The sequence below is a fragment of the Pristiophorus japonicus genome, chromosome 13, assembly GCF_044704955.1.
Source record: "Pristiophorus japonicus isolate sPriJap1 chromosome 13, sPriJap1.hap1, whole genome shotgun sequence".
In the NCBI taxonomy this organism is placed as follows: Eukaryota; Metazoa; Chordata; class Chondrichthyes; family Pristiophoridae; genus Pristiophorus; species Pristiophorus japonicus.
This window is the reverse complement of record NC_091989.1, coordinates 111,575,417-111,601,165: the sequence shown is the minus strand read 5'-3', so window position 1 is coordinate 111,601,165 and position 25,749 is coordinate 111,575,417. Positions and strand designations below refer to the sequence as shown.

The window sequence follows — 25,749 nt, the reverse complement described above, 5'->3', positions numbered from 1 at the left end:
TTCCTCCAGTTCCTGCGTCATATAGGCTGAAGTCAGATCCAGCTTCTTGAACGTCTTTCCTCCCGCCAGCATTGCAAAGAGGTCGTCGGCCTTTGGTAGTGGGTATTGGTCCTGTAGGCAGAAACGATTGATAGTTACTTTGTAATCACCACAGATTCTGACGGTGCCATCTCCCTTGAGGACGGGAAGGATCGGGTTGGCCCACTCGTTGATCTCGATCGGTGAAATGATGCCCTCTCGTTGCAGCCAGTCGAGCTCGATCTCTACCCTTTCTCTCATCATGTACGGTACTGCTCTTGCCTTGTGATGGATGGGTCACGCCCCCGGAATTAGGTGGATCTTCACTTTTGCTTACTGGAATTTCCCACTGCCTGGTTCGAACAGCAAAGGGAACTTGTTTAAGACCTGGGCACACAAAGTGTCGTCAGTGGCTGATAGCGCTTGGATATCGTCCCAGTTCCAGCTTATCTTTTCCCAGCCAGTTCCTGCCGAGCAGCATGGGACCATCGCCCGGTACCACCCAGAGTGGTAGCTTGTGCACCGCTCCATCGTAAGAGACCTTTACGGTAGCACTGCCAATTACGGGAATCAGCGCTTTCGTGTAAGTTCTTAGTTTCATACAAATTGGAGTTGAGGCATTGAGTCCTTGTTGCACCACAGTCTTTCGAAAGTCTTTTTGCCCATGATGGACTGGCTCGCGCCCATGTCCAGTTTCATTGACACCGGGAGTCCATTTAGTTCAACATTCAGCATTATCGGGAGACAATTCGTGGTGAATGTGGGCACCCCATGTAACTCTGCCTCCTCGGCCTGAGGCTCTGGTTCATCGTGATCCTCCTTGGATCTGTCCTCCTCTGCAATGTGGTGGTTTGCAGTTTTAACAGGTTTAGCAGCTCGCCTGCTCACTCGTTGGAGGTGTCCCATTGTTCCACAGCTCTTGCAAACATACCCTTTGAATTGGCATGAATGGAAATGATGATCACCCCTGTAGCGCCAACAAGGTGTTAATGACCTTGCATTCATCACCCTTGATGGTGGACTCCGAGACATCTGCAGATGTGCAGCTGAAGGCATGTGTGACTTGTCCTGTACGTTGCGATTTGAAAACAACATCACTTTGTTCACAGTACTTGTAGCAGCATTTGTGTGCTGAGAGATTTGCTTAGTATTGTCACTGGTGGCAGTGAATGCCTGGGCTATCGCTGTGGCCTTACTCAAGGTTGGGGTCTCTACAGTCAAAAGCTTGCGAGGTATGGTTTCGTGGCCAATGCCAAGTACGAAAATGTCTCTGAGCATGTGCTCCAAATGTCCTTCAAATTCGCAATGTCCTGCAACATCTTAGCTCGACGACATAACTCGCCACTTCCTGGCCTTCAGACCTTTTGCAGGTGTAGAACCGGTACCTCACCATCAGAACGCTTTCCTTCGGGTTCAAATGCTCTCGGACCAGTGTGCACAAATCATTATACGATTTCTCCGTGGGTTTCTCTGGAGTGAGCAGATTCTTCATGAGGCCATAGTTCGGTGCCCCACAGACGGTGAGGAGGATCGCCCTTCGTTTGGCAGCTTTCTCTTCCCCATCAAGATCGTTGGCCACGAACTATTGGTCGAGTCACTCCACAAAAGTTTCCCAATCATCTCGCTCCGAGAATTTCTCCAGGATGCCCACTGTTCTCTGCATCTTTTGGTTTACTATCTGTATCTCGTCGCCAGTTGTTGTGCATGGAGAAAGCGTCAGACTGAACACTGTGAGCTCAAAGTAAAGTGTGACCTTAGCCTTTTATTGCAGGTGTCCAGAGTGCCTCTCCAACCTGTGAGGCTTCCTTAAATAGCTGTGTTCTCTAGGGATTATGGGATCCCTTGGGACTCCAGCAGATGAGCCCTCTGGTGGCTGTACAGAGTAAATACAAGTTTACATATAGAACAGGGTGGCCTTCAGAAGAAGGGTGATGGGCATGCACACAGAAATTCCTGGTGCAATGCCAGGCCTGCCAAAGAGAGTCTTGTCACTGTTAAGGAGCTTGGAGAAGTCCAGGTCCAACATTGCACGGGACTTTGAGTGGAGATTGGAGCCAATGATTTGCCGGATAGAAGTGATTGGCAACTCCATTAGACCCAACCATGATGCTGGGTGTGATGAGCGATATTGCAGCACAAGTGGAAGTGACACAACGTCTCAGGGCTGCTGTGAAAGCTCAGACTTCTGTCACACAGGCTCAGCTTTCTGCCATGCAAGCTCAGACTGCTGCCATTGTGGCTGGGTTGTGGAAAGGGTCTTACAGCAGCCCAGCAAACTGTTCTCCAACAGATGGCGAGGAATGCTGAGGGGCTGCCCCAGGGGGAGTGGCAGTGGCTCCATGGAACAAGAATCTGCTGTCCTCTCTCAGGGTGACAGCATTCATACTTCCATCACTGCCACTCTGCTAGTGCCATTGCAGATGCCTGTCAGCCAGCCAGCCCAGACTGCTACTGCCCATGCCAAGGAGAATGCCTCCCGAGCGGTCAAGGCAGTGGAATCATTGTTTGAGCACCCCGATGGTCTGCTCAATGAGCTTCCTCGTGGCAGTATGGCTCCCATTGCTGGCCATAAGTGATGCGGTTACAAAATGCAGTTATCTGCCAGGTGAAGAACGGATAGCTCTTGTCTCCAAGCAGCCACGCTCGGGTTCGATGAGGTGGCTGGAAGATTGCTGGCAAAGTGGACTGGCACAGGATAAAGGCATCATGACTGCTGCCAGGATACTGGGCATTCACCATCATGTGCTGGGTGTGGTCCACAACAACTGCACATTAACAGCCTTTGCGGTTATACAAATTCTTAAACAGGGTCATTACCCTGAGATACACAACCCACGATGTATCCCATTGGATCGCCAGCCCGGTACAACCATTGAAATTGAAATGCGATTTAAAGATGGAAAACAACGGAAGAGCTGAAAAACAAATTACCTTTTCCAGTGTGAAACCAGAAGAAATATAAAAGAAGACATCGACAGGCCATCAGTTTGTGAAAGGAACTTGCTCTGGGAGGCATCTTCTGCTGCATTCCCCCTCTGGAAAATCAACATTTTGAATATGAGAGCACTGAGTGAATACTGCTTAAATATTGGTTATATCTGAAATGTGTCAAATTAAAATTTATTTAAACGATTAAATCTCAATTGGAGCACCAACATTCAGTGGCACAAAATGGCAGGACATGGTTCACACTTGTGATCATCGAGATCAGCAATTGGCTTGGGGGAATGATTTAGATTTTGGTGGAGAGGAAAGGTCAGATGGAGAACTGTCCTCAGGTTGCTCGGACACAGCTGTGAGTGGCCACGTCAAACAGAACTGATAGAAGCTGGAGGTAGTTCGTCGGTCCTCTTTCCACAGTTGATTCATAACCTGAGGACACCAGAGACTGGAAATAAAACCGCAGGCTGTGTGACCATCAAATTAAACAAATAAATACTTGAGCAATTAATAAATGTGATTTGCTTGTCACAACCATTTGTCTATCAGGAGTGAACAGGAATCCAAAGTTTCTTGGGTTGTACTTTGCTTCAGGCTTTGGATACATCTATTTAGATTCACTAGATGAATTGATGTTAATATGGAAAAGCTTATGGTCCATGAACATAAGAACATAAGAAATAGGAGCAGGAGTGGGCCATTCGGCCCCTTGAGCCTGCTCCGCCACTCAATAAGATCATGGCTAATTTCCAACTTAACTCCACTTTCCTGCACTATCCCCACATCCCGTCATTCACTTAATAAACAAAAATCTACCGATCTCTATCTTGAATATACTCAACGACTGAGTCTCCACAGCCATCTGGGGTAGAGAATTCAAACGATTCACACCCGCTGAGTGAAGAAATTTCTCCTTATCTCACTCCTAAATGAGACTGTGACCCCTGGTTCTAGACTCCCCAGCCAGGGAAAACATCTTTTCTGCATCTACCCTGTCAAGCACTGCAAGAATTTTGTATGTTTCAGTGAGATCACCTCCCATTCTTCTAAACACGAGAGAATATAGACCAAGTCTACTCAATCTCTCCTCATAGGACAATCGGCATGCACAAGGCTCCATTAGCACCCCAGACCCTAAATTGGGGATCGAGCACTGAAGCTGCGCCGAGCGATGACAGCAACAGTTTCGGGGACACGTCCCGGGCAGCTGGCTGCTAGCGAGGTGAAATTTAAAAGGGAAGTGGCTGGCTGCTCCTGAAAAAAATGTCTGCTTTTATTTTCCGTGCCGGTGTCGATTTGGACGCGGGGTCCGTGCCACGATTGCTCAGCCCGGCACAGTTGATTATGCAGATTGTGCAGCTTGGGCCCTTCCCTTTAATTCAGGGACGAGCCACTCCTAACTCGTTTAACCTATCTTGATAACTAAGATGCTTTGGACTTGGAATTAGTCTAGTGGCCCTCTTCTGCACCCTTTCCAGAGTCTCAATATCGTCCACCATGTGAGGAGACCAGAACTGGGCACAGTATTCCAAGTGGGGCTTGACTAAGTACAAAGACAAAACAGTACGCCTCGTCCTATGGATACACCCCAACACCCTATTTGCTCTAGCTATCACTGCACAGCATTGCTCATGTACCTTTAAGGATGTATGCACTAGAATGCCCAAATCTCTTTCTGCCTCCACCATCTTCAATGCATTTCCCTGGAGGGTGTATAAATGTTGAGCATTTACCCTGCCCACATGTATAACACTGCACTTAGCTAAGTTATACATCATTTTCCAGTCATGAGCCCAGTCTCCCAGCACATTAAGATCTGCCTCAATCAGACGAGCCTCTTCTACTGTTCTAGCTCTCGCACAGATCTTGGTATCATCTGCAAATTTGCAACTTGTCCCACCAACCCCTGAATCCAGATCATTAATAAAAATAGTAAAAAGCAACGGTCCCAGTACTGGGTCCCTTGCTTTTTGTGGTATATATCAACGATTTAGATTTGAATATAGGGAGTATGATTAAGAAGTTTGCAGATAACATTAAAATTGGCAGTGTGGTTGTTAATGAAGAGGAAAGTCATGGGCTGCAGGAGGATATCAATCTACTGGTCAGGTGGGCAGAGCAGTGGCAAATGGAATTTAATTCAGAGAAGTGTGAGGTAATGCACTTTGGGAGGATTATAAGGAAAGGGTATACACATTAAGTAGTAGACCACTTAATAGTGTAAATGAACAAAAGGACCTTGCAGCACTTGTCCACAGATCCCTGAAAGTTGCAAGCCAGGTGGATAAGGTGGTTAAGAAGGCATACGGAATGCTTGCCTTTATTGGCCGAGGCATAGAATATAAGAGCAGGGAGGTTATGCTTAAATTGTATAATACTTTGGTTAGGCCACAGCTGGAATACTGCGTGCAGTTCTGGTTGCCATATTATAGTGTAATATATTCACAGAGCACAGCACACACAGCTCTTAACATGGCAGGCAGCTCTGTCGGAAGCCTCCGGAACAGCCTGGTTCTGTTTATTATTAACTCTGCAGTTGCAGTACACAATATGTCCACATCCACAGTATGGAGCTACAAACATTACAAGCTTACAGACATTACATATAGGAAGGACATGATTGCACTAGAGAGGGTGCAGAGGAGATTTACTAGGATGCTGCCTGAAATGGAGGATCTTAGTTATGTGGACAGATTGGATAGGCTGGGTTTGTTCTCATTGGAACAGAGGAGGTTAAGAGGAGACCTCATTGAGGTGTACAAAATATTGAGGGGCCTAGACATAATGGAGGCCTAGTAGGGCCAATTTCCAATGGTGGAGGGGTCTATTATGAGGGGGCATAGTTTTAAGGTGGTTGGTGAAAAGTTTAGAGGGGATTTGGAGGGGTAGGCTTCTTTACGCAGAGAGTTGTGGGGATCTGGAACTCACTGCCTGGAAGAGTGATGGATGCAGAAACCCTCACCATTTTCAAGAGATGGTTAAATGGGCACTTAAAGTGCTGTAACCTGCAGGATTACAGACCTAGAGCTGGTAATTGGGATTAGACTGGATAACCTCTTGTTGGCTGGTGCAGATATAATGGTACGCACTACAGGGAATTGAATACGGCCAGGGTGATCTCCTGGACTAGTTTCGATTGCCTGGATGGGTCGGAGAGGAATTTTCCAAGATTTTTTTCTCCCTAAATTGGCCTGGGTTTTTATCTGGTTTTTGCCTCTCCCAGGAGATCACATTGCTCCGGTTGGGGTGGAGTGTAGAATATTTCAGTGTAAGGGGTGTCGCAGTTGTGCGGGGCGGACTGGTTGGGCTAGATGCTCTTTGCCTTTCTGCCATTATTCATAGGTTTATATGTAACCTTCAGGGCTGTTGAACGAGGGCCGTGCATCTCTTTGTTGGCCGGTGCAGACACGATGGGCCGAAAGGGCCTCCTTCTGTGCTGTACATTTCTATATTTCTATGATCACTGCGGGTCACCATTGGTGACCGGTCTCCAAACAGATCCAAATCCATCTATAACGACGCTTTGCCTGCGTCCCGCCAGCCAGTTCTGCATGCAGCTCAATATATTTCCACTAATACCAGAGGCTCTGATTTTATAGAGAAGCCTCTTGTGCGGTACCTTGTCAAAAGCTTTTTGTAAATCTAAGTAAACAATGTGTACTGGGCTTCCCTCATCCACCAACTTTGTAACTTCTTCAAAAAGTACAATTAGATTTGTGAGACATGACCTCTTTTTTATGAAGCCATGTTGGGTATCCCAAATATATCCCACCCTATCTAAGTATTCATATATTGCATGCCTTATGATTCCTTCAAGCATCTTACCTATTACTGATGTTAAACTGATGGGCCTATAGTTACCCGGGTCTGCCTTGTCACCTTTTTTAAAAATGGGGATTACATCAGCCTCCTTCCAATCTGTAGGAACCATTCCAGAGTGCAGTGAGCTATTAAAGATACAAGCCAGGGGCTCTCATAGCACATGTGCCATCTCCCAGAGGACCCTCAGGTGGATATTGTCCAGCCCTGCTGCTCTGTCTATTTTTACGTTCTTAATTCTTTCTAAGACAATATGCTTATCTATGTTAATGTTACTAGTAGTCAAATTAGTGTCATTAACTTCTAATATTTGAGCATCATCTTGAAGGGTGAATACTGATGCAAAGTACTCATTTAATATTTCCGCCATTCTCAGTGAGTCCTTTGTAACCTGGCCTTGAACTCCCTTCAGTATCCCAATTCAGTCTTTGATAGTTCTTGGACTCTTCACATAACTAAAAAAGCTCTTCCCATTACTGCCACAGTTGTCTACAGTCCTTTTTTCCATTCGTCTTTTTGCTGTTCTAATATCAGCCTTAGTTTTCTTTAGTTGTTCTTTGCATTCAACCCTATTTATTTGAGTGTTAAATTTCTTTAATTTATACAAATATTTCTGTTTACATTTTATTTGTCTTTGTACATACCCACTCAGCCACATTAGCTTTTCTTACCACATTTCCTTCTTTTGATTTTGGGCACTTGTTTGTTTACCACATTTTTAATTTGATTCCTAAAAACTTTCCATTTATATTCAACATCGGTTGCATCACCACGAAAGAGGGTTAGCCAATTTACCTGTTCCAAATCATCTGCCACTTTGAAATACGGTCTGAGTTGCAGGTTCTCATCACCTTTCATTCTACTACCAATTGGAACCATATGATGATGTGATCACTGTTGCCCAGATGTTCCCCCACATGGAGGCCTGATACGAGATAAGACTTACTACTAAATATCAGATCCAATATATAATCTTGAATAAAAAGCTAGTACTGGGGACCATGAAACTACCGGATTATCGTAAAAAGCCAATTGGTTCACTAATGTCCTTCAGGGAAGGAAATCAGCCATCTTTACTTGGTCTAGCCTATATGTGACTCCAGACTCACAGCAATATGCCTAGAAAGACACACAATCGCAACAAAGAAGTGAAGCAGCACTGTGGGAGTACCTTCACCATAAGAACTGTAGCAGTTCAAGAAGGCGGTTCACACCACCACCTTCTCAAGGGCAATTAGGGATGGGCAATAAATGTTGGCCTTGCCAATCATGCCCACATCCCAAGATCGAATAATAAAAACTCAAACTGCACAGTCTAAAATGGTATTTAAGGCAGAATATCATCAAATATCAAATCTTAACTATTAAGGAGGCAAAATTATCAAGTGTCCCGATTAGGGGCGGTAACCTTCAGGGGCCGGGACTGTTATCGCTCAGCCTGATGTTTCATGTTGATGCGCTACAATGCCCCTCCCCTTCCATTAAATGGGAGGGCCGCTGCGCACTCTGCACAGCCCTTTGGTGGCCGCCTCTGGGCTACCGAGGCAACGTGAGATAAGGTCAGCAGCCGGGCACTCAAGACGGAGTGTCAGCCTAGACCACGCATGGAGAGTCAGCCAACAAATAAAGATGGCGGCCCGGAGCGCTGCAAGCCTCCCCTTTAAACAGCGCCCTGAGAACGGACACCCGACCCACGAAACTGGCGTTGTCATCCGCCCGCACCAGCCTCGCGGACTATGGACCAATTTCCCTCGTGGGGCATTAAGGGGTCGGCGCGGGGCAGTGAGCAGTTGATGCGTATGGCAATGACATCATCGCCGATTGCATGGCGGTCCGGGGCACTAACCGTGGAACACAGTGCTGCCGAGCTAATGCCTCCCAAACCTGCAGAGCAATTTCCCGGGAGGTGGTAGCGCCCCCCTCCTTCAGGTGGTGCAACAAGGGGGCAATTTCGCCCCCTAAATGTTACAGATAAAGTGAACCCAGAATCTGATTTCAACATAAATATGCTAGCATGATGTAACTATTCCAGCCATTTTAGATTCAATCAACCAAAACGTTAATCGCAAATCCAAATTTTGCCATCTTTAACTCGAGTACTCTGTCAATATTTCATTCCTCCTCATGTTTTTACCCCACACACTTTCACATATTATTATAAAAGGACAAAGATATACTGCAACAAGAGATTTGTGGAAAGAATCAGACTAGCCATGCAACTGAGAATATGACCAGAGTGAATAAATAAAAATTTGGGTAAAATAAATGCTAGACAGATTTTAGTAAGACTTTCTTGATTCAAAGAGCAATAAATATTTGGAATAATCTGTCAAGCAGCAAAGTAGAAACAAAGACGCAGAAATTTGTGCACAATGCACCTGGCATCAAATAGGTGTCAACGTGTCCAATATGGCGGGTAGGGCCCGTGCGCACATTCCACGCCAGAGGTTTGCCGCCCGTCATATTGATGATGGCAGAAATAGAGGCATATTTTTCAATTGCAGGTCTCGTTTAGGGATACTGGGTTTATGGCAAATGATGTTGAATATAAAAGTCAAAATGTGATGAAAAATCTATATAAAAGCTCAGTAACACAGTTAGAGTTCTGTGTGCCCTATTGGTCTCCACACGATAGGAAGGATACCGAGACAATAGAGAGGGCACAGATTACAGTCACTGGGATGCTGCCGGATGTGAGGAAATACAAATATGAAGACATGAAAAATTAGGTCTGTTTTCATTCGAACAGAGGAGGTTACATGATGATTTGATAGAGGTGTTTAGAATTATGACGGGGGAGGGGGGGACAAAGCAATAATATCCCTAATTTTGTTTGGGTGCGCGGCAACCTTTAGGCAACTTTGGAACAGAGTGGATAGAAACAGAACGTTTCCAGTGGTTGAAGGGTCTAGTTCGTGATGGTGTATATCCTCCACATGAGCAGTAGCCCTAATCCAATGTGCCCACCCAGTTCCCATTTCCCTCCATCCCCCGTTCCTTCTCCCACCTATCTAACCTATTCTTAAATGTTGACATGGTCTCTGCTTCAATCACTAACTCTGGTTGTGCATTCCTCAGCCTCACCATCCTCTGTGTAAAAATATATCTCCTGCTCTCTGTCCTAAATCTCCTACATTTAATCTGATGTCCAGGTATAATTGTTCAAAGGAAAGTCTTTTCCAATCAACCTCTTTACATTCACAGGACCCCAAATCTTAAACCATGAATTAAATTCTGTCAGTCGTTAATTTTAGTGCCACACTGGGCAGTTCTCATGCCCCTCATACTTTATGAGATACTTGTCAGATGTACACCAGACCAGAACAGGAACATACAAACAGTGATCCTGAAATTCTAACCCTGGTCACACTGGCTGTCGCTGTTTCTGCGAGATTCCACAGTAACATAGAAGTGGTGAGGCTTCCGTCAATGCCTTACAAATGATGGGCAGGGGATAGGAATTCCCTTAACTAGGAGATCCACCCCTGATCTGGAGCCAAGACCCAGCATTTGTACGTAGGGTGGGACACCAAGTGAGTGGAGCACCGGCGACCACAAAGACTGAAAGGAACATTGGCAGGTTCGGGCAACCCTCCCTCTTCCCACCCGCCTCCCGGGCCCCACCCACCGCGGCAGAGGATCGTAGGAGTTTCTGAGAACCTGGGGCAGGCAGGTACCAGAGTTACACCCGAAGTAGCGCAGCTGTCCCCTACAAATATAGAGCCCACTGCAGATCCTGCAAACTCTGGCGGGGTCAGTGCTGGAGGGGAATGTGAGGCACGATCTCGGCCCAAGGAAATTCAGGACCAGTGTGTTTATCTGACCACTAAACAGTGTACTTAAATATAGATTCACAAAATACTTCACATTGAATATTTTCTGACTAACATTATAAAATCTCCATTGGTATCACACCAAATATTAATGTTCTGAAGTTTGCAATAAGCAGGGTGTAGGATTAACCCTGAACATGCCCAACACAACATTCATCGTGCTAACAGTTCAATGCTCGATTTCATTCAGGAAGGTTAGGTTCATTTAAACCAGTAGGTTTACAATCCTCATTCTATTTTGTCAACCCATACACAAATACAAATAGAATAATGTTAGTAAAGAAACATCAAGTCCTTACCTGTGAGTTGCTGGTCCCGGGCACTGTTTGTGATCACACAATGTAGGGATTCAATTTAGTGCTAGAAATTTGCCTGTACTGGGAAATTTGCCTGTGATGTCATTCTTGCATTTATAACCAGCTTCCTTGATTTCATGTGACAACGGGAGCTATGTTCTGAGTGTTGGCAATTTTGTGTACCAACTTAGTGTAAGTCAAAATATGACAAATGTAGCATTAATATTCAATTAGACGGCATTAGTGACAAGTCACAATTTGTGATCTGGGCTCAGACCTGCAGGAAATGTTTCCCATTAATGGACAAACAGAATACGAGCAACCACTGAGACAAGCAAAAAGTGGATCCAAAAAAGTTAAGGACAGAGTTATTTTTCTGATGTTACTGAACACTTATGTAACTCCTGTGGTAAGGCACACTTGGGCCAGGCTTTAATATTGTGACAGTCTCAGAGGAGCATTCCAATAGTTGAGAGTCTTACATGGAGGAGGATATCACTGGACACAGAAGTGATTAACAGTTTAGCTAAATACAATGTGGATATAAACATTCATTAAAAGAATATTTTAAAAATGCCACTAAATTCTCTAAACATTCCTCAAAAGATCAATTCACAGAAACTCTCTAAAAGATCATCTTTACAATTTTTTTCATTGTTAAAACTTCTGTAGAAATCGGTTGTTGTTGTTTTGTGTCTTCACAGAGGATGCGGCAGAGAAAAAAAAGCACGGATTGTGCAGTGTTATGCATGTGTTCAGGGCAAATGCTTAACATTTGTACACCCTCCAGAGAAAGGCATTAAAGATGGTGGAGATAAACAGAAATTTGGACATTCTAGTGCATACATCCTTAAAGGTACATGAGCAATGCTGTGCAGCGATAGCTTGAGCAAATAGGGTGTTGGGGTATATCCATAGGACAATTGAGTATCAGACGAGGCATGCTGTTTTGTCCTTGTACAAGACCTTAGTCAGGCTGTACTTGGAATACTGTGTCCAGTTTTGGTCTCCTCACCTGTGGGTGATATTGAGGCTCTGGAAAGGGTCAGAAGAGGGCACTCGAATAATTCCAAGTCTAAAGCATCTTAGATATCAAGATAGGCTAAACGAGTTGGGGCTCCATATCTTAGAGCAGAGTAAACTTAGGGGGGGATATGATTGAGGTTTATAAGATTATGAAGAGAAAAGACGTTGTTCCTGCTGACAGTTTATTTCAATTAAATAGGTTAGGAATAACCAGGGGTCACAAATTTAAGAAGTTTTGGCCTAGATCTTGGTTAGATGTCAGGAGGTGGTTCTTTGCCCAGAGAACAGACCTCTGGAACAAGCTGCCATTTCATTTGGTGGATGCAGACTTGCTGAATTCCTTCAAGCGAAAGCTAGACTTGTTTCTGGCTGCGGCGGAGATCACCTGTTACAGAAGGTAGGTACTGCAGGGAATTTAATGGCCAGAATGATCTCCTGGACTAGTTTCGATGCCTAGATGGGTCGGAGAGGAACCTCCCAGATTTTTTTTCCCCAAATTGGCCTGGGTTTTTGTTTTTTTACCTCTCCCAGGAGATCAAGTGGTTTCAGATGGGGTGGAGTGTATATGTTGTGATCCACAAGGTATCGCAATTGTGTGGGACAGGCACGATGGACCATATGGTTTTTACATGTCCGTCATTGTACATATGTTCGTATGTACCTCTTTCCAGAACCACAGCCTTCTTATTCACTGCTTCTTGAACATATCAAGGTACGAAGAATGCGCAAGGTAAACTCGAGGTGGGGTAAGGCCTCCTGCCCTTACATCTGCGGCCTCTCCTCAGGCGTGGACACACATCGGCCATATCCCGTCTGTGTAGCTGGCACTTTTGAAGTAGTCGCCGCAGCATGACGTGGTGTGCCAACACTGCCTCCATCAAGTTGCTGGTAAGAGCGAGATGGTACTCATCAATGGAGCCAAAATGGTCATCGTCAAGGTAAATACTCAGCAGCTGTAGCACACCAACACCTACACACTCTGCTAGGAGAATACGTGGCACACACCGCGACCTCTGTGCCCCGGTTACTACTCCCTTTATACACCGCCCCGGCATCGTAACCGTCAGTTGTGAACGCCAGCTTTCTGTGACGTGTTCACTGCCACCCGGTAATGAGACTCCAAATCCAAAGTCCGCATCAGCGGCGCCAGCGAGGCATTGCATGCATACAATTGGCGGTAAAGGGCAAGGCAGTAGTTCTTTGCGCCACTGCAAAAACTCACCCGAAGTTTGCACCAGGTGGTGAGATCGCGAGCATGGCGCTGAGCCATTAGCGGCACAGAAACGCCTCTCCGGGGCACTAACGGCTGATGGTAACCAACCAAATTTCAACCCCAAAGACTTTAAATAAGTGAGCGAGAGAAGCGGCTGGAGATAAAGGTAGGCCCGACTTTTAAGACACTTAGGGAGAACAATATGGGACCTTAGCACCTCCTGTTGGCACCTAGCGGGGGCGCTATGTGGGCGGTGCGGCAGTAGATCCACGGCAAAGCAAATCCTGCACTGCACGCCAAACCTGTCCCCCCGTAATGTCGCTGCTACGAGTTAGCACCAGAGACTTCACACCAGGCAGATCGTGACAACGTCGAGCGTGCAATGCTCACTGGGCGCCCGGTCTTCAAAATTCATTGTCGCCCCCTGTCTTAGCGCCTCGCCCCGCCAGCGACAGGAAGAGCAGGCGTCAAACAGGCGGATGCAGGCTCCAGGGGCGCTACTTAAAGGGATCATGTGTAATGAGTCGCTGCTGTGAGGTTAGTGCTGTTTCACTGCTTCCTTGTCAGTTTGACAGTATGCAACGCTGAATTCAATCATTTAAAGGTTGTTTCATCTCCAGAATGGTGTAGCTACTCAAAATTAGTGACATTTTTATTCTCACGACATATCAAAGTGCTACACTAAAATGAGGTTCTGCAGCATCAATGAACCTCCCCTTTACGAACTGGAAAGAGCCGGTAGCAATGATGACTTGTGATTCGACTGCACCTGATATTGCTTAGCGCTTTGAATCTAATGCCATGGAGTCAGACCATTAGCACTTGATTTAGCACTCCAATTCTTTCTTTGAGAAATAAGATTTCATGTTGCATGCAGCGTGATTTATTAGTGTCTGGCGCTAAATCTTAACCTATTCTAAAGTTACCACCCATTCCTGGGCTATAATTAATTTCTCCCCCTTAGTCTTAAGGTTATTTCTGTATGTTAGTTAATAGTCGAACAAATAGTAGCGTGGCAGGGTCATGGAACGCCCATCCTGCAGCATGAGGGAACTCCAGGATGCTTCTCTTGTCCTGGACAACCACATGTGCAAGAAATGTCGTCAGCCAGATGAGCTCGACTCTGGGTTTTGGAGTTTAAGCAGCAGCTGCCGTCCCTGCGGTGCATCCGTGAGGCTGAGAGTTACGTGGATAACAAGTTTCAGGAGGTGCTCACCCTGCAGCATAAGAGTGTGCAGGCGGGAGGGAATGGATGACTGTCACACTGAACAAGAAGACCTGGCAGGTAGTGCAGGAGTGCCTTGAGTGAATCTCACTCTCCAACCAGTGGTGAGAGCGATGCTTCCTCTGGGGAGTACAGCCAGAGGCAAGTCCACAGCACTACGGGTGGCTCTGCTATACAAGGGAGGTGGAGGAAGACCTGGTAGGCCATAATGGTAGAGGATTTGATAGATAGGGGAAAACTCAGGAGTTTCTGCAGCTGCAGACATGATTCCAGGCACATAAATAATAAATGAGTAATAAGAGGAGGGATGGGGTGGATCTGGGACCAAAACAGAGACATACATATGGAGGCAGAGGGCATGGCTGGGGAATAAAATGAGTACTTAGCATCTGTCTTCATCAAGGAAGAAGATGCTGCCAAAGTCATAGTGAAAGAGGAGGTAGTGGAGATTCTGGATGAGATAAAAATTGATAAAGAGGAGGTACTAGAAAAGCTGACTGTACTGAAAGTTGATAAGTCACCAGGACTGGATGGGATACATCTCGGATGCTAAGGGAGGTTAAGGAGGATATCGCAGAGGTACTGGCCATAATTTTCCAATCCCCCTTGGGTACAGGGGTGGGGCTAGAGGACTGGCGAACTGTAAATGTCACATCCTTGTTCAAAAAAGGATGTAAAGATAAACCCAACAACTACAGGCCAGTCAGTTTAACCTCGGAGTGGAGGAAGGTATACAGTGGTGTTCTTCAGGAGTCAGTACTAGGAGCACTGTCTTTCTTGATATATATTAATGACATGGACTTGGGATTACAGAGTACAATTTCAAAATTTGCAGATGACACAAAACTTGGAAGTAAAGTGAACGGTGAGGAGGAGAGTGATAGACTTCAAGAAGACATAGACAGGCTGGTGAAATGGGCAGACATGTGGCAGATGAAATTTAATGTAGAATAGTGCAAAGTGAGATGTATTGATAGGAAGAATGAGAAGAGGCAATATAAACTAAAGAGTACAATCCTAAAAGGGGTGAACAAAGAGACCTGGGGGTATATGTGCAGAAATTATTGAAACTGGCAGGGCAGGTTGAGAAAGCAGGTAAAATAGCAGACTGGATATTGGGCTTCATAAATAAAGTCATAGAGTACTAAAGCAAGGAAGTTATGATGAACCTTTATAAAACACTGATTTGGCCTCAACTAGAGTACTCCGTCCAATTCTGGGCACCGCACTTCAGGAAGGATGTGAAGGCCTTAGAGAGGTTGCAGGAAAGCTTTAGGAGAATGATTCTAGGGATGAGGTACTTCAGTTACATGGATAGACTGGAGAAGCTGGAGTTGTTCTCCTTATAGCACAGAAGATTGAGAGGAGATTTGATAGAGGTATTCAAAATCATGAGGAGTCAAGACAGAGCAGATAGAGAGAAATTGTTCCCATTGGTGGAAGGGTCGAGAACCAGAGGACACAGATTTAAGGCGATTGACAGAAAAAACAATGGCGACGTGAAGAAAATCATTTTTATACAGCGAGTGGTTAATATCTGGAATGCACTGCCTGAAAGGGTGGTGGAGGCAGACTCATTCGCGGCTTTCAAAAGGAAATTGGATATGTACCTGAATGAATAAAACTTGCAGAGCTACAGGGAAAAGGCAGGGGAGTGGGACTAACTGAAGTGCTCTTGCAGAGAGCCGGCACGGGTTTGACGGGCTGAATGGTCTCCTTCTGTGCGGTAACCATCCTGCGATTCTATGGGCTAGAAATTGCGTAGTGTCCCGTTTGGGGCGATAACTTTTCAGGGAGCACCAGGCAGGAAAGATTATTTGATCCTGGGAACTTCTGCTTTACCGTTCCAACAGGGAGATGGAGCGCTAAATCAAGCTCGATCACTTCCCTTAGAGGCTGAAGTCAGTGCGAGGGGCAGTCGTGGCAGAGTGCTGAGTAATGTTCCATGCCGCCTAGCCACTTTGGTGGCTCCTTCCCTCGCTTAAAGGGAAGGGCCAATGTTGGTGTGATTCAATATTCATCCTATTTCTGTGGGGCCACTGGACCTGCGCTACATGCATAACAGCCCCAAGCTCTCTAAGAGAGTGCAGAGTTGATGAATCATGGGGTCCAAAAAAAGAAAAATGCAACAGACTGGGGAGATTCATAAATGTTGCCCTACCTGACCACCATTGACTTTCAGTAGCGTTCCCCAAGCGGCCAGCCGAGGTGACAACGCCTCCTGCAGCTGCCGCTGTTGACGCCCGGCGATGCTGCAGGGGGCGGGAGCGAATTTCACATCCGGGACGCTAACAGGGCACTGTGCACCAGATGACACCACAATCTACGGGGCGCAACAGAGCGAGATGGTATATGTTAGCATCAGTGTGAAACCGCCAGCGAAGTTTGCAAGTGTCGGTGAATTTTCCGCACCAGGTCAGTAACCCTTTAGTGCCCCATTACTGACCCCTGCAGGTGCTGATGGGAGGTGCAAAGCAAGCCAACGTCTCCCCTACGATTCTATGAAGTTGGCACATATAAAAGATCTGTGTCACACTTGCACCCAATTGGCTTTAATTTATCCACCGCCCGACATTAATGCCTCAAAAAATCGTCAACCTAATTTCCAGCCCATAGTATTTACACAGCACCTATCACTGCATCAGGAAGTCCCAAAGCGCTTTGCAGGTAATGAAGTATTTTTGATGTAGAGTCACAGTTGTAATGGAGGAAATGCAGCAGCGAATTTGCTCCCAGCAAGTTCCCCAAACAGCAGAGACAATGAGCACATAGTGTGGGTATTGGTGTGTTAGTTGAGGGATAAAAATTTGCCAGAAAACCAGAGGAATTCCCCAGCTCTTCTTCGAAAGATGCAATGGGCTCGTTTATCCACCTGAGGAGGCAAAAGGGGCGTCGATTTAACATCTCATCTGAAAGGCAACCCCCCGTGAGAGTTCAGCGCTCCCTCAGTACAGTACTGGAGTGTCAGTGCCCCCGTGAGAGTTCAGCGCTCCCTCAGTACAGTACTGGAGTGTCAGTGCCCCCGTGAGAGTTCAGCACTCCCTCAGTACAGTACTGGAGTGTCAGTGCCCCCGTGAGAGTTCAGCGCTCCCTCAGTACAGTACTGGAGTGTCAGTGTGCTGACGTCCCTATTTAACATCAATAACATTCTGTTACAGTCTGGACTCTGCTTATTTGCCTAGATTTTCATTTCTTTCTCTTTATTTCCTGCCATTTTTATCTAAACTGATTTTATCTTTAAAAGCAAACAGCAACCTGTGCTAATGTTTTCCCCTCTGTAAGAGCCTTGTTTCCTCCTAACAAAGGTGGCTATTTTGATTAATTAGATAGGGAAAAGATACAAAGACATATTTTCTTTTATTTGTTTCAGGGTATGGGGGTTGCAGGCAAGGCCAGCATTTATTGCCCATCCCTAATTGCACCTTGAGAAGGTGGTGGTGAGCAACCTTCGTGAACCACTGCAGTTCTTGTGGTGAAGGTACCCCCACAGTGCTGTTAGGGAGGGAGCACTAGGATTTTGATCCAGCCACAATGAAGGAATAACAATATATTTCCAAGTCAAGATGGTGTGTAACTTGGAGGGGAACTTGCAGATGATGGTGTTCCCATGTGCCTGCTACCCTTGTCATTCTAGGTGGTGGAGGTCGCGGATTTGGGAGATGTTGCCGAAGAAGCCTTGACGTGTTGCTGCAATGCATCTTGTAAATGTTACACACTACAGCCGATGGTGGAGGGAGTGAATGTTGAAGGTGGTGGATGAGATCCCATTCAAGCAGGCTGCTTTGTCCTGAATGGTGTCGAGCATCTTGTGTGTTGCAAGAGCGGTGCTCATCCAGGCAAGTGGAGAGTATTCCATCAAATTCCTGACTTGTGCCTTGTAGATGTTGGAACGGCTTTGGGGAGTCAGGTGATGAGACATTGCCGCAGAATATCCAGCCTCTGACCTGCTCTTGTTGCCATTGTATTTATGTGGCTGGTCCAGTTATGTTTCTGGTCAATGGTGACCCCCAGGATGTTGATGGTGGGGGATTCGGCGAGAGTAATGCCGTTGAATATCAATGGGAGGTGGTTTGGCTCTTGCTTGTTGGAGCTGGTCATTGCCTGGCACTTTTGTGGTGTGAATGTTACATGCCACTTATCAGCCCAAAGCTGAATGTCGTCCAGATCTTGCTGCATACGGGCATGGACTGTTTCATTTTTTGAGGAGTTGGGAATGGAACTGAGCACTGTGCAATCATCAGCAAACAACCCCACTTCTGACCTTATGATGGAGGGAAGGTCATTGATGAAGCAGCTGAAGATGGTTGGGCCGAGGACACTGCCTAGAGGAAGACCTGCAGCGATGCCTTGGGGCTGGGAGAATGGAACTCCAACAACCACAACCATCTTTCTTTGTGCTAGGTATGACTCCAGCCAATGGAGAGTTTTCCCTCTGATTCCCATTGACTTCAATTTTACTAGGGCTCCTTGAAGCCACATTCTGTCAAATGCTGCCTTGATGTCAAAGGCAGTCAGTCTCACCTCACCTCTGAAATTCAGCTCTTTTTCCATGTTTGGACCAAGGCTATTATGAGATCGGGAGCCAAGTGGTCCTGGCAGAACCCAAACTGAGCATTGGGGAGCAGGTTTTTGGTGAGTAACTGTCACTTGATAGTACTGTCGATGACACCTTCCATCACTTTACTGATGATTGAAAGTAGACTGATGGGCGGTAATTGCCCGGATTGAATTTGTCCTGCTTTTTGTGGATACGACATAACTGGGCACTTTCACACATTGCCAGGTAGATACCAGTGTTGCAGCTATACTGGAACAGTTTGGCTAGAGGCATGGCTAGTTCTGGAGCAAAAGTCTTCAGCACGACATCCGGGATGTTGTTGGGGCCCATAGCATTTGCTGTATCCAGTGTGCTCAGTTGCTTCTTGATATCACATGGAGTGAATCGAATTGACTGAAGAGTGGCTTCTATGATGGTGGGGACCTAAGAGAGAGGCCAACATGAATCATCCACTCGGTACTTCTGGTTGAACTTGGTTGCAAATGCTTCAGCTTGGTTACAGGTTACAGATTGTGGTGGAATACAATTCTGCTGCTGCTGATGGCCCACAGTGCCTCATCGCTGCCCATTTTTGAGCTGCTAGATCGGTTATGAATCTATCCCATTTAGCATGGTGGTTGTGCCACACAACACGATGGAGGGTGTCTTCAGTGTGAAGATGGAACTTAGTCTGCAGAAGGTCACCGCTATCATGGACGAGGTCAAGTAGATTTTTCACTCATGGTGGTTCTCTCACCACTGCTACAGGCCAAGTCTAGGACCCGGCCAGCTCAGTCATTAGTGGTGCTACCGAGCCAGTCTTGGTGATGTCCCCCACCAGAGTACATTCTGTGCCCTTGCTACCCTCCGTCCTTCTTCCAAGTGGTGTTCAATATGGAGGAGTATTGATTCATCAACTGAGGGAGGGCCGTAGGAGGGGTCAGCATGCCCATGCTTGACCTGAAGCCATGAGAATTCTTGAGGGTGGGAGTTCATGTTGATGACTCCCAGGGCCACTCCCTTCCGACTGTATAACACTGTGCTGCCACATCCGGTGGGTCTGTCCTGCCAGTGGGACAGGACATACCCAGGGATGGTGATGGAGGAAAAGTTACATTGGCTGAAAGGTATGATTCTGTGAGTATAGAATCATACAATCATAGAAATTTACAGCAGAGAAGGAGGCCATTTCAGCCCATTGTGTCCGCGCTGGCTGACCAAGAGCTATCCAGCCGAATCCCACTTTCCAGCTCTTGGTCCGTAGCCCTGTAGGTTACGGCACTTTAAGTGCACATCCAAGTATTTTTTAAATGTGGTGAGGGATCCTGCCTCTACCACCCTTTCAGGCAGTGAGTTCCAGACCCTCACCACCCTCTGGGTGAAGAAATTTCCCCTCGTATCTCCACTAAACCTCCCCTCAATTACTTTAAATCTTTGCTCCCTGGTTGTTGACCCCTCTGCCGAGGGAAACAGATCCTTCCTATCCACTCTATCCAGGCCCCTCATAATATTATACACCTCATTCAGGTCTCCCCCTAGCCTCCTCTGTTCGAAAGAAAACAGACCGAGTATCTCCAATTTTTCCTCATCGCCAAAATGTTCTAGTCCAAGCAACCTTCTTGTAAATCTACTCTGCACTCTTTCCAGTGCAATAACATCTTTCCTGTAATGTGGTAACAAGAACTGCACACAATACTCCAGCTGCAGCCTAACCAGAGTTTTATACAATTCAGGCATAATCTCCTTGCTCTTGTATTCCATGCCTCGACTAATAAAGGCAAGTATTTCATATGCCTTCTTAACCACCTTATGTACCTGGCCTGCTCCTTCAGGGATCTGGGACCTGCACTCCAAGGTCCCTTTGTTCCTTACACTTTTCAGTGTTGTACCATTTAATGTGTATTCCCTTGCCTTATTAGACTTCCCCAAATGCATTACCTCACACTTACCCGGATTGAATTCCATTTGCCACTGTTCTGCCCACCTGACCAGTATGTTGATATCTTCCTGCAGTTCGCAGTTTTCTTCTTCATTATCAACTACATAGCCTATTTTAGTTTAATTTGCAAACTTCGTAATTATACCCCCAACATTTAAGTCCAAGCCATTGATATATACCACAAAAAGCAAGGGACGCAGCACTGAACCCTGCGGAACCCCACTGGATACAGCCTTCCAGCCACAAAAACACCCATCAACCATTAGCCTTTGCTTCCTGCCTCTGATCCAATTTTGGATCCAACTTGCTACTTTACCCTGGATCTCATGGGCTATTACTGTAAAGTCCTTACTCTACAGTATGAAACCACACGAGGCACATTCTGGGGACAAGGTCACTCTGTGACCTTAACTCTTTATTCACAGGACTCCAAAGACGATGACCCTGCGTGGGACCTCCCTTTTTATACCTGGGTGATCAGGTAAGGAGTGTCTCCCACAAGTTCACCCCTTGTGGTCAAGGTGTGCATCTAGGTTGAGTGTATACAGCAATACAGTGGTGTTACATTGTGGTTACATACATGACATCACCTCCCCCCCACCACCCCCAAAGTCTTATTGGGATCATAGATTTAGTCTTTCAGGTGGTCTACGCTCCCTCGTGGAGCGCCGCAGTTGGGGCTCTGGTTGTTGGACACTGACGTGAGTGTCTGTCACCTGTGGTGATTCTGGCCTGTCCGGGCTGACTGCAGGGACTGTGCATTCTTCTGATTGCTCTTGTTGCTCATTCACTGGCGGTCTTGTGAGCTCCATCTCATGGTCTTCTTCAGATTCCTCCGTGTCGATGCTGAACCTTTTTTTTACTTGGTCCAGATGCTTACGGCATATCTGACCATTGTTCAGTTTTCCCACGATTACCCTATTCCCCTCTTTGTCAATTACAGTGCCCTCAAGCCATTTGGGCCCCATGGCGTGATTGAGGACGAATATAGGATCATTTATTTCTATACATCTCCCCCTCGCATTATGGTCATGGTACTCGTTTTGTGACTTGCGCTTGCCCTCAACTATGTCGGTCAGGACTGGGTGAATGAGGGACAACCGAGTTTTGAGTGTCCGTTTCATTAGTAGCTCTGCGGGCGGGACCACCGTGAGCGAGTGCGGTCGGGATCGATAGGCCAGCAGGAGACGTGATAGGCGGCATTGTAGGGAGGGTCCTTGAATCCTGAGCATACCTTGCTTAATGATTTGGACCGCACGTTCTGCCTGGCCATTAGGCTGGTTTGCACAGTGCAGTCCTGACGTGGTTGATGCCATTACCCAACATAAACTCTCGGAATTCGTAGCTTGTGAAACATGGGCCATTATCACTAACCAGGATGTCCGGCAAGCCATGGGTTGCAAAGATCGCACGGAGGCTTTCCACAGTGGTGGATGATGTGCATGAATTCAGAATGATGCACTCGATCCATTTCGAGTACGCATCTACCACAATAAGGAACATCTTACCCATGAACGGGCCTGTGTAGTCAACATGAATGCGTGACCATGGCCTGGTGGGCCAGGGCCACGGGCTGAGCGGGTCCTCCTTGGGGGCATTACCCAGCTGGGCACACATCGTGCACCCGCGAACAGTGTTCCAGGTCTGAATCAATTCCAGGCTGTGGAGTTCCCTGATGAATGCCTCCCTGCCCTTCTGGGGCATAACTACCCGGCTGCCCCATAGTAGGCAGTCGGCTTGGATGGAGAGCTCATCCATCCGTCTTTGGAACGGTCTGACCTCCTCAGGGCATGTTCCGTGTGCGGGCGCCCAATCCCCAGTCAGGACACATTTCTTAATCAGGGATAGAAGGGGATCTCTGTTTGTCCAGATTTTGATCTGGCAGGCTGTGGTGGGGGAGCCTGTGCTGTCAAAGGCATCGACAGCCATGACCATCTCGGCGCTTTGCTCCGCTGCCCTCTCAGTGGTGGCCAGTGGAAGCCTGCTGAGTGCGTCAGCGCAATTTTCAGTGCCGGGCCAGGGCCGGAGCCGAATGGAGTAGTCATAAGCAGCCAGCGTGAGAGCCCATCACTGTATGCGAGCTGATGCATTGGCATTGATAGCCTTGCATTCTGACAACAGCGATGTTAATGGCTTGTGGTCCGTCTCTAATTCAAACTTCCTACCAAAGAGGTACTGATGCATTTTTTTGACACCATAGACACATGCAAGCACTTCCTTCTCGACAATCCCATATCCCCATTCTGCTTGAGAGAGCGACCTGGAGGCATAAGCCACAGGTTGTTGTTGACCCACAGCATTGCCCTGCTGCAACATGCACCCAACCCCATAGGACGATGCATCACATGTCAGAACCAATTTTTTACAGAGGTCATACAGGGTCAACAACTTGTTTGAACAAAAGCGCGTTCCTGACAGACCCCCCAAAACCAATCGTAACCCTTACCCAGGAGCACGTGTAGCGGCTCCAACAACATGCTCAGGTTCGGCAGAAAGTTCCCGAAATAGTTCAACAGTCCCAGGAATGAACGCAATTCCGATGTGTTGCAGGGCCTGGGTGCTCGTCGAATCGCCTCTGTTTTGGTTTCGGTGGGCCGAATCCCATCTGCAGCAGCTCTCCTGCCCAGAAACTCAACCTCAAGAGCTAAGAACACACATTTAGACTTCTTGAGTCGCAGGCCTACCCGGTCCAGTCGGCGTAGCACCTCCTCCAGGTTGTGGAGGTGTTCCTCGGTCTCTCGACCCGTGATGAGGATGGCGTCCTGGAATACGATCGTTCCAGGAATGGACTTAAGCAGGCTTTCCATGTTTCGTGGAAAAATCGCGGCCGCTGATCGCAAACGGGCGCCTGTTATAAATGAACAGTCCCTTGTGCGTGGTGATGGTGGTCAGTAGTTTAGATTCGTCAGCCAGTTCCTGGGTCATATAGACTGAAGTGAGGTCCAACTTGGTGAACAGCTTGCTGCCTGCCAGCGTGGCGAAGAGGTCCTCCGCTCTTGGGAGCAGCTATTGATCTTGTAGGGACACTCGATTGATGGTGGCCTTGTAGCCGCCACAGATCCTGATGGAGCCATCTGCTTTTAGGATGGGAACGATGGGGCTAGCCCAGTCACTGAATTCAACAGGCGAGATGATGCCCTCTCTCAACAGCCGGTCCAATTCGCTCTCGATCTTTTCCCGCATCACATATGGCACCGCTCTGTCTTTGTGGTGTACTGGCCTGGCATCCGGGGTGATGTGTATCACTACTTTAGTGCCTTTGAAAGTCCCGACGCCAGGTTGGAATAGTGAATTGAATTGTTGTGAGCATGAACTTCGCTCCACAGATGACATTGCGTGAACATCCCCCCATTTCCAGTTCATCTCAGCTAACCAGCTCCTCTCCAACAGTGCAGGACCTTGCCTGGGACAATCCAGAGCGGTAGCCGATTCACTGACCCATTGTGTGTGACAGCCAACATTGCACTGCCTAGCACCAGAATGATTTCTTTAGTGTAAGTCCGTAATTGTGTCTCAACACGTGCTAATTTGGGTCTACTGGCCTTAAGTGGCCATAGCTTCTCAAATTGCTGAATGCCCATGAGTGACTGGCTTCATGTGTACAGGGATACAGTTTAATAAAACCCTTATCATCATTGGTGGCGCTCTGGTGTATGAACTGTGAATATTCACCACATGGACCCGCTGAACCTCGGCATCCATCGATTTGTCCCAAAGGCCATCCTACCTCAAAGAACCCTATTCCGGTCTATCCGCCTCATATATTAGTCTGGTTGCAGACTTTCTGCACCTTCGAGCTAAGTGGCCACTGAAATTGCAGTTTCTGCAGACAAACTGTTGAAATCTGCAAGATCTAGCTGAGTGTTTTCCCCCACACCTCCAGCATGAGTTAAAGTTTCCATTGTTGGGAGCAAAGGGACTATGGCCAGGCATTCCGCGCTGACTGTCCGTTTGACTGCTCTTAAGTACCCTATTGGTGGGTGTCAATGGCCCCATCCCGACTGCATTCTCCACTGTGATGGCGTGAATGTCCGTTCAGCCTGCCATTGTCTCTGTTGAAGTCCTGCTCTGGGGTCTATTGCTTCGGACTGCCCCTGCCTGCATGCGGGGCTCTGAGTCGCATTGATGATGTTGACCAATGCAGGGAGACAGAGGGAAACAAAAAGGAGGCAAAAGCAAAAGACAGAAAGGAGATGAGGAAAAGTGGAGGGCAGAGAAACCCAAGGCAAAGAACAAAAAGGGCCACTGTACAGCAAAATTCTAAAAGGACAAAGGGTGTTAAAAGAACAAGCCTGAAGGCTTTGTGTCTTAATGCAAGGAGTATCCGCAATAAAGTGGGTGAATTAACTGTGCAAATAGATGTTAACAAATATGATGTGATTGGGATTACGGAGACGTGGCTCCAGGATGATCAGGGCTGGGAACTCAACATCCAGGGGTATTCAACATTCAGGAAAGATAGAATAAAAGGAAAAGGAGGTGGGGTAGCATTGCTGGTTAAGGAGCAAATTAAGGCAATAGTTCGGAAGGACATTAGCTTGGATGATGTGGAATCTATATGGGTAGAGCTGCAGAATACCAAAGGACAAAAAACGTTAGTGGGAGTTGTGTACAGACCTCCAAACAGTAGTAGTGATGTTGGGGAGGGTATCAAACATGAAATTAGGGGTGCGTGCAATAAAGGTGCAGCAGTTATAATGGGTGACTTTAATATGCACATAGATTGGGTTAACCAAACTGGAAGCAATACGGTAGAGGAGGATTTCCTGGAGTGCATAAGGGATGGTTTTTTAGACCAATATGTCGAGGAACCAACTAGGGGGGAGGCCATCTTAGACTGGGTGTTGTGTAATGAGAGAGGATTAATTAGCAATCTCGTTGTGCGAGGCCCCTTGGGGAAGAG

General features: G+C 46.9%; 1 protein-coding gene across 1 annotated transcript in view; it reads right to left on the bottom strand.

The window, feature by feature from the left end:
* LOC139278169 (uncharacterized) overlaps positions 1-25,749 on the bottom strand; it is a 101,201-nt gene that overhangs the window by 45,950 nt on the left and 29,502 nt on the right. Inside the window, exon 3 of the mRNA XM_070896822.1 lies at positions 2,950-3,053. Coding sequence (XP_070752923.1) covers positions 2,950-3,053 — 104 coding nt within the window. The remainder of the gene's footprint in view (positions 1-2,949; positions 3,054-25,749) is intronic.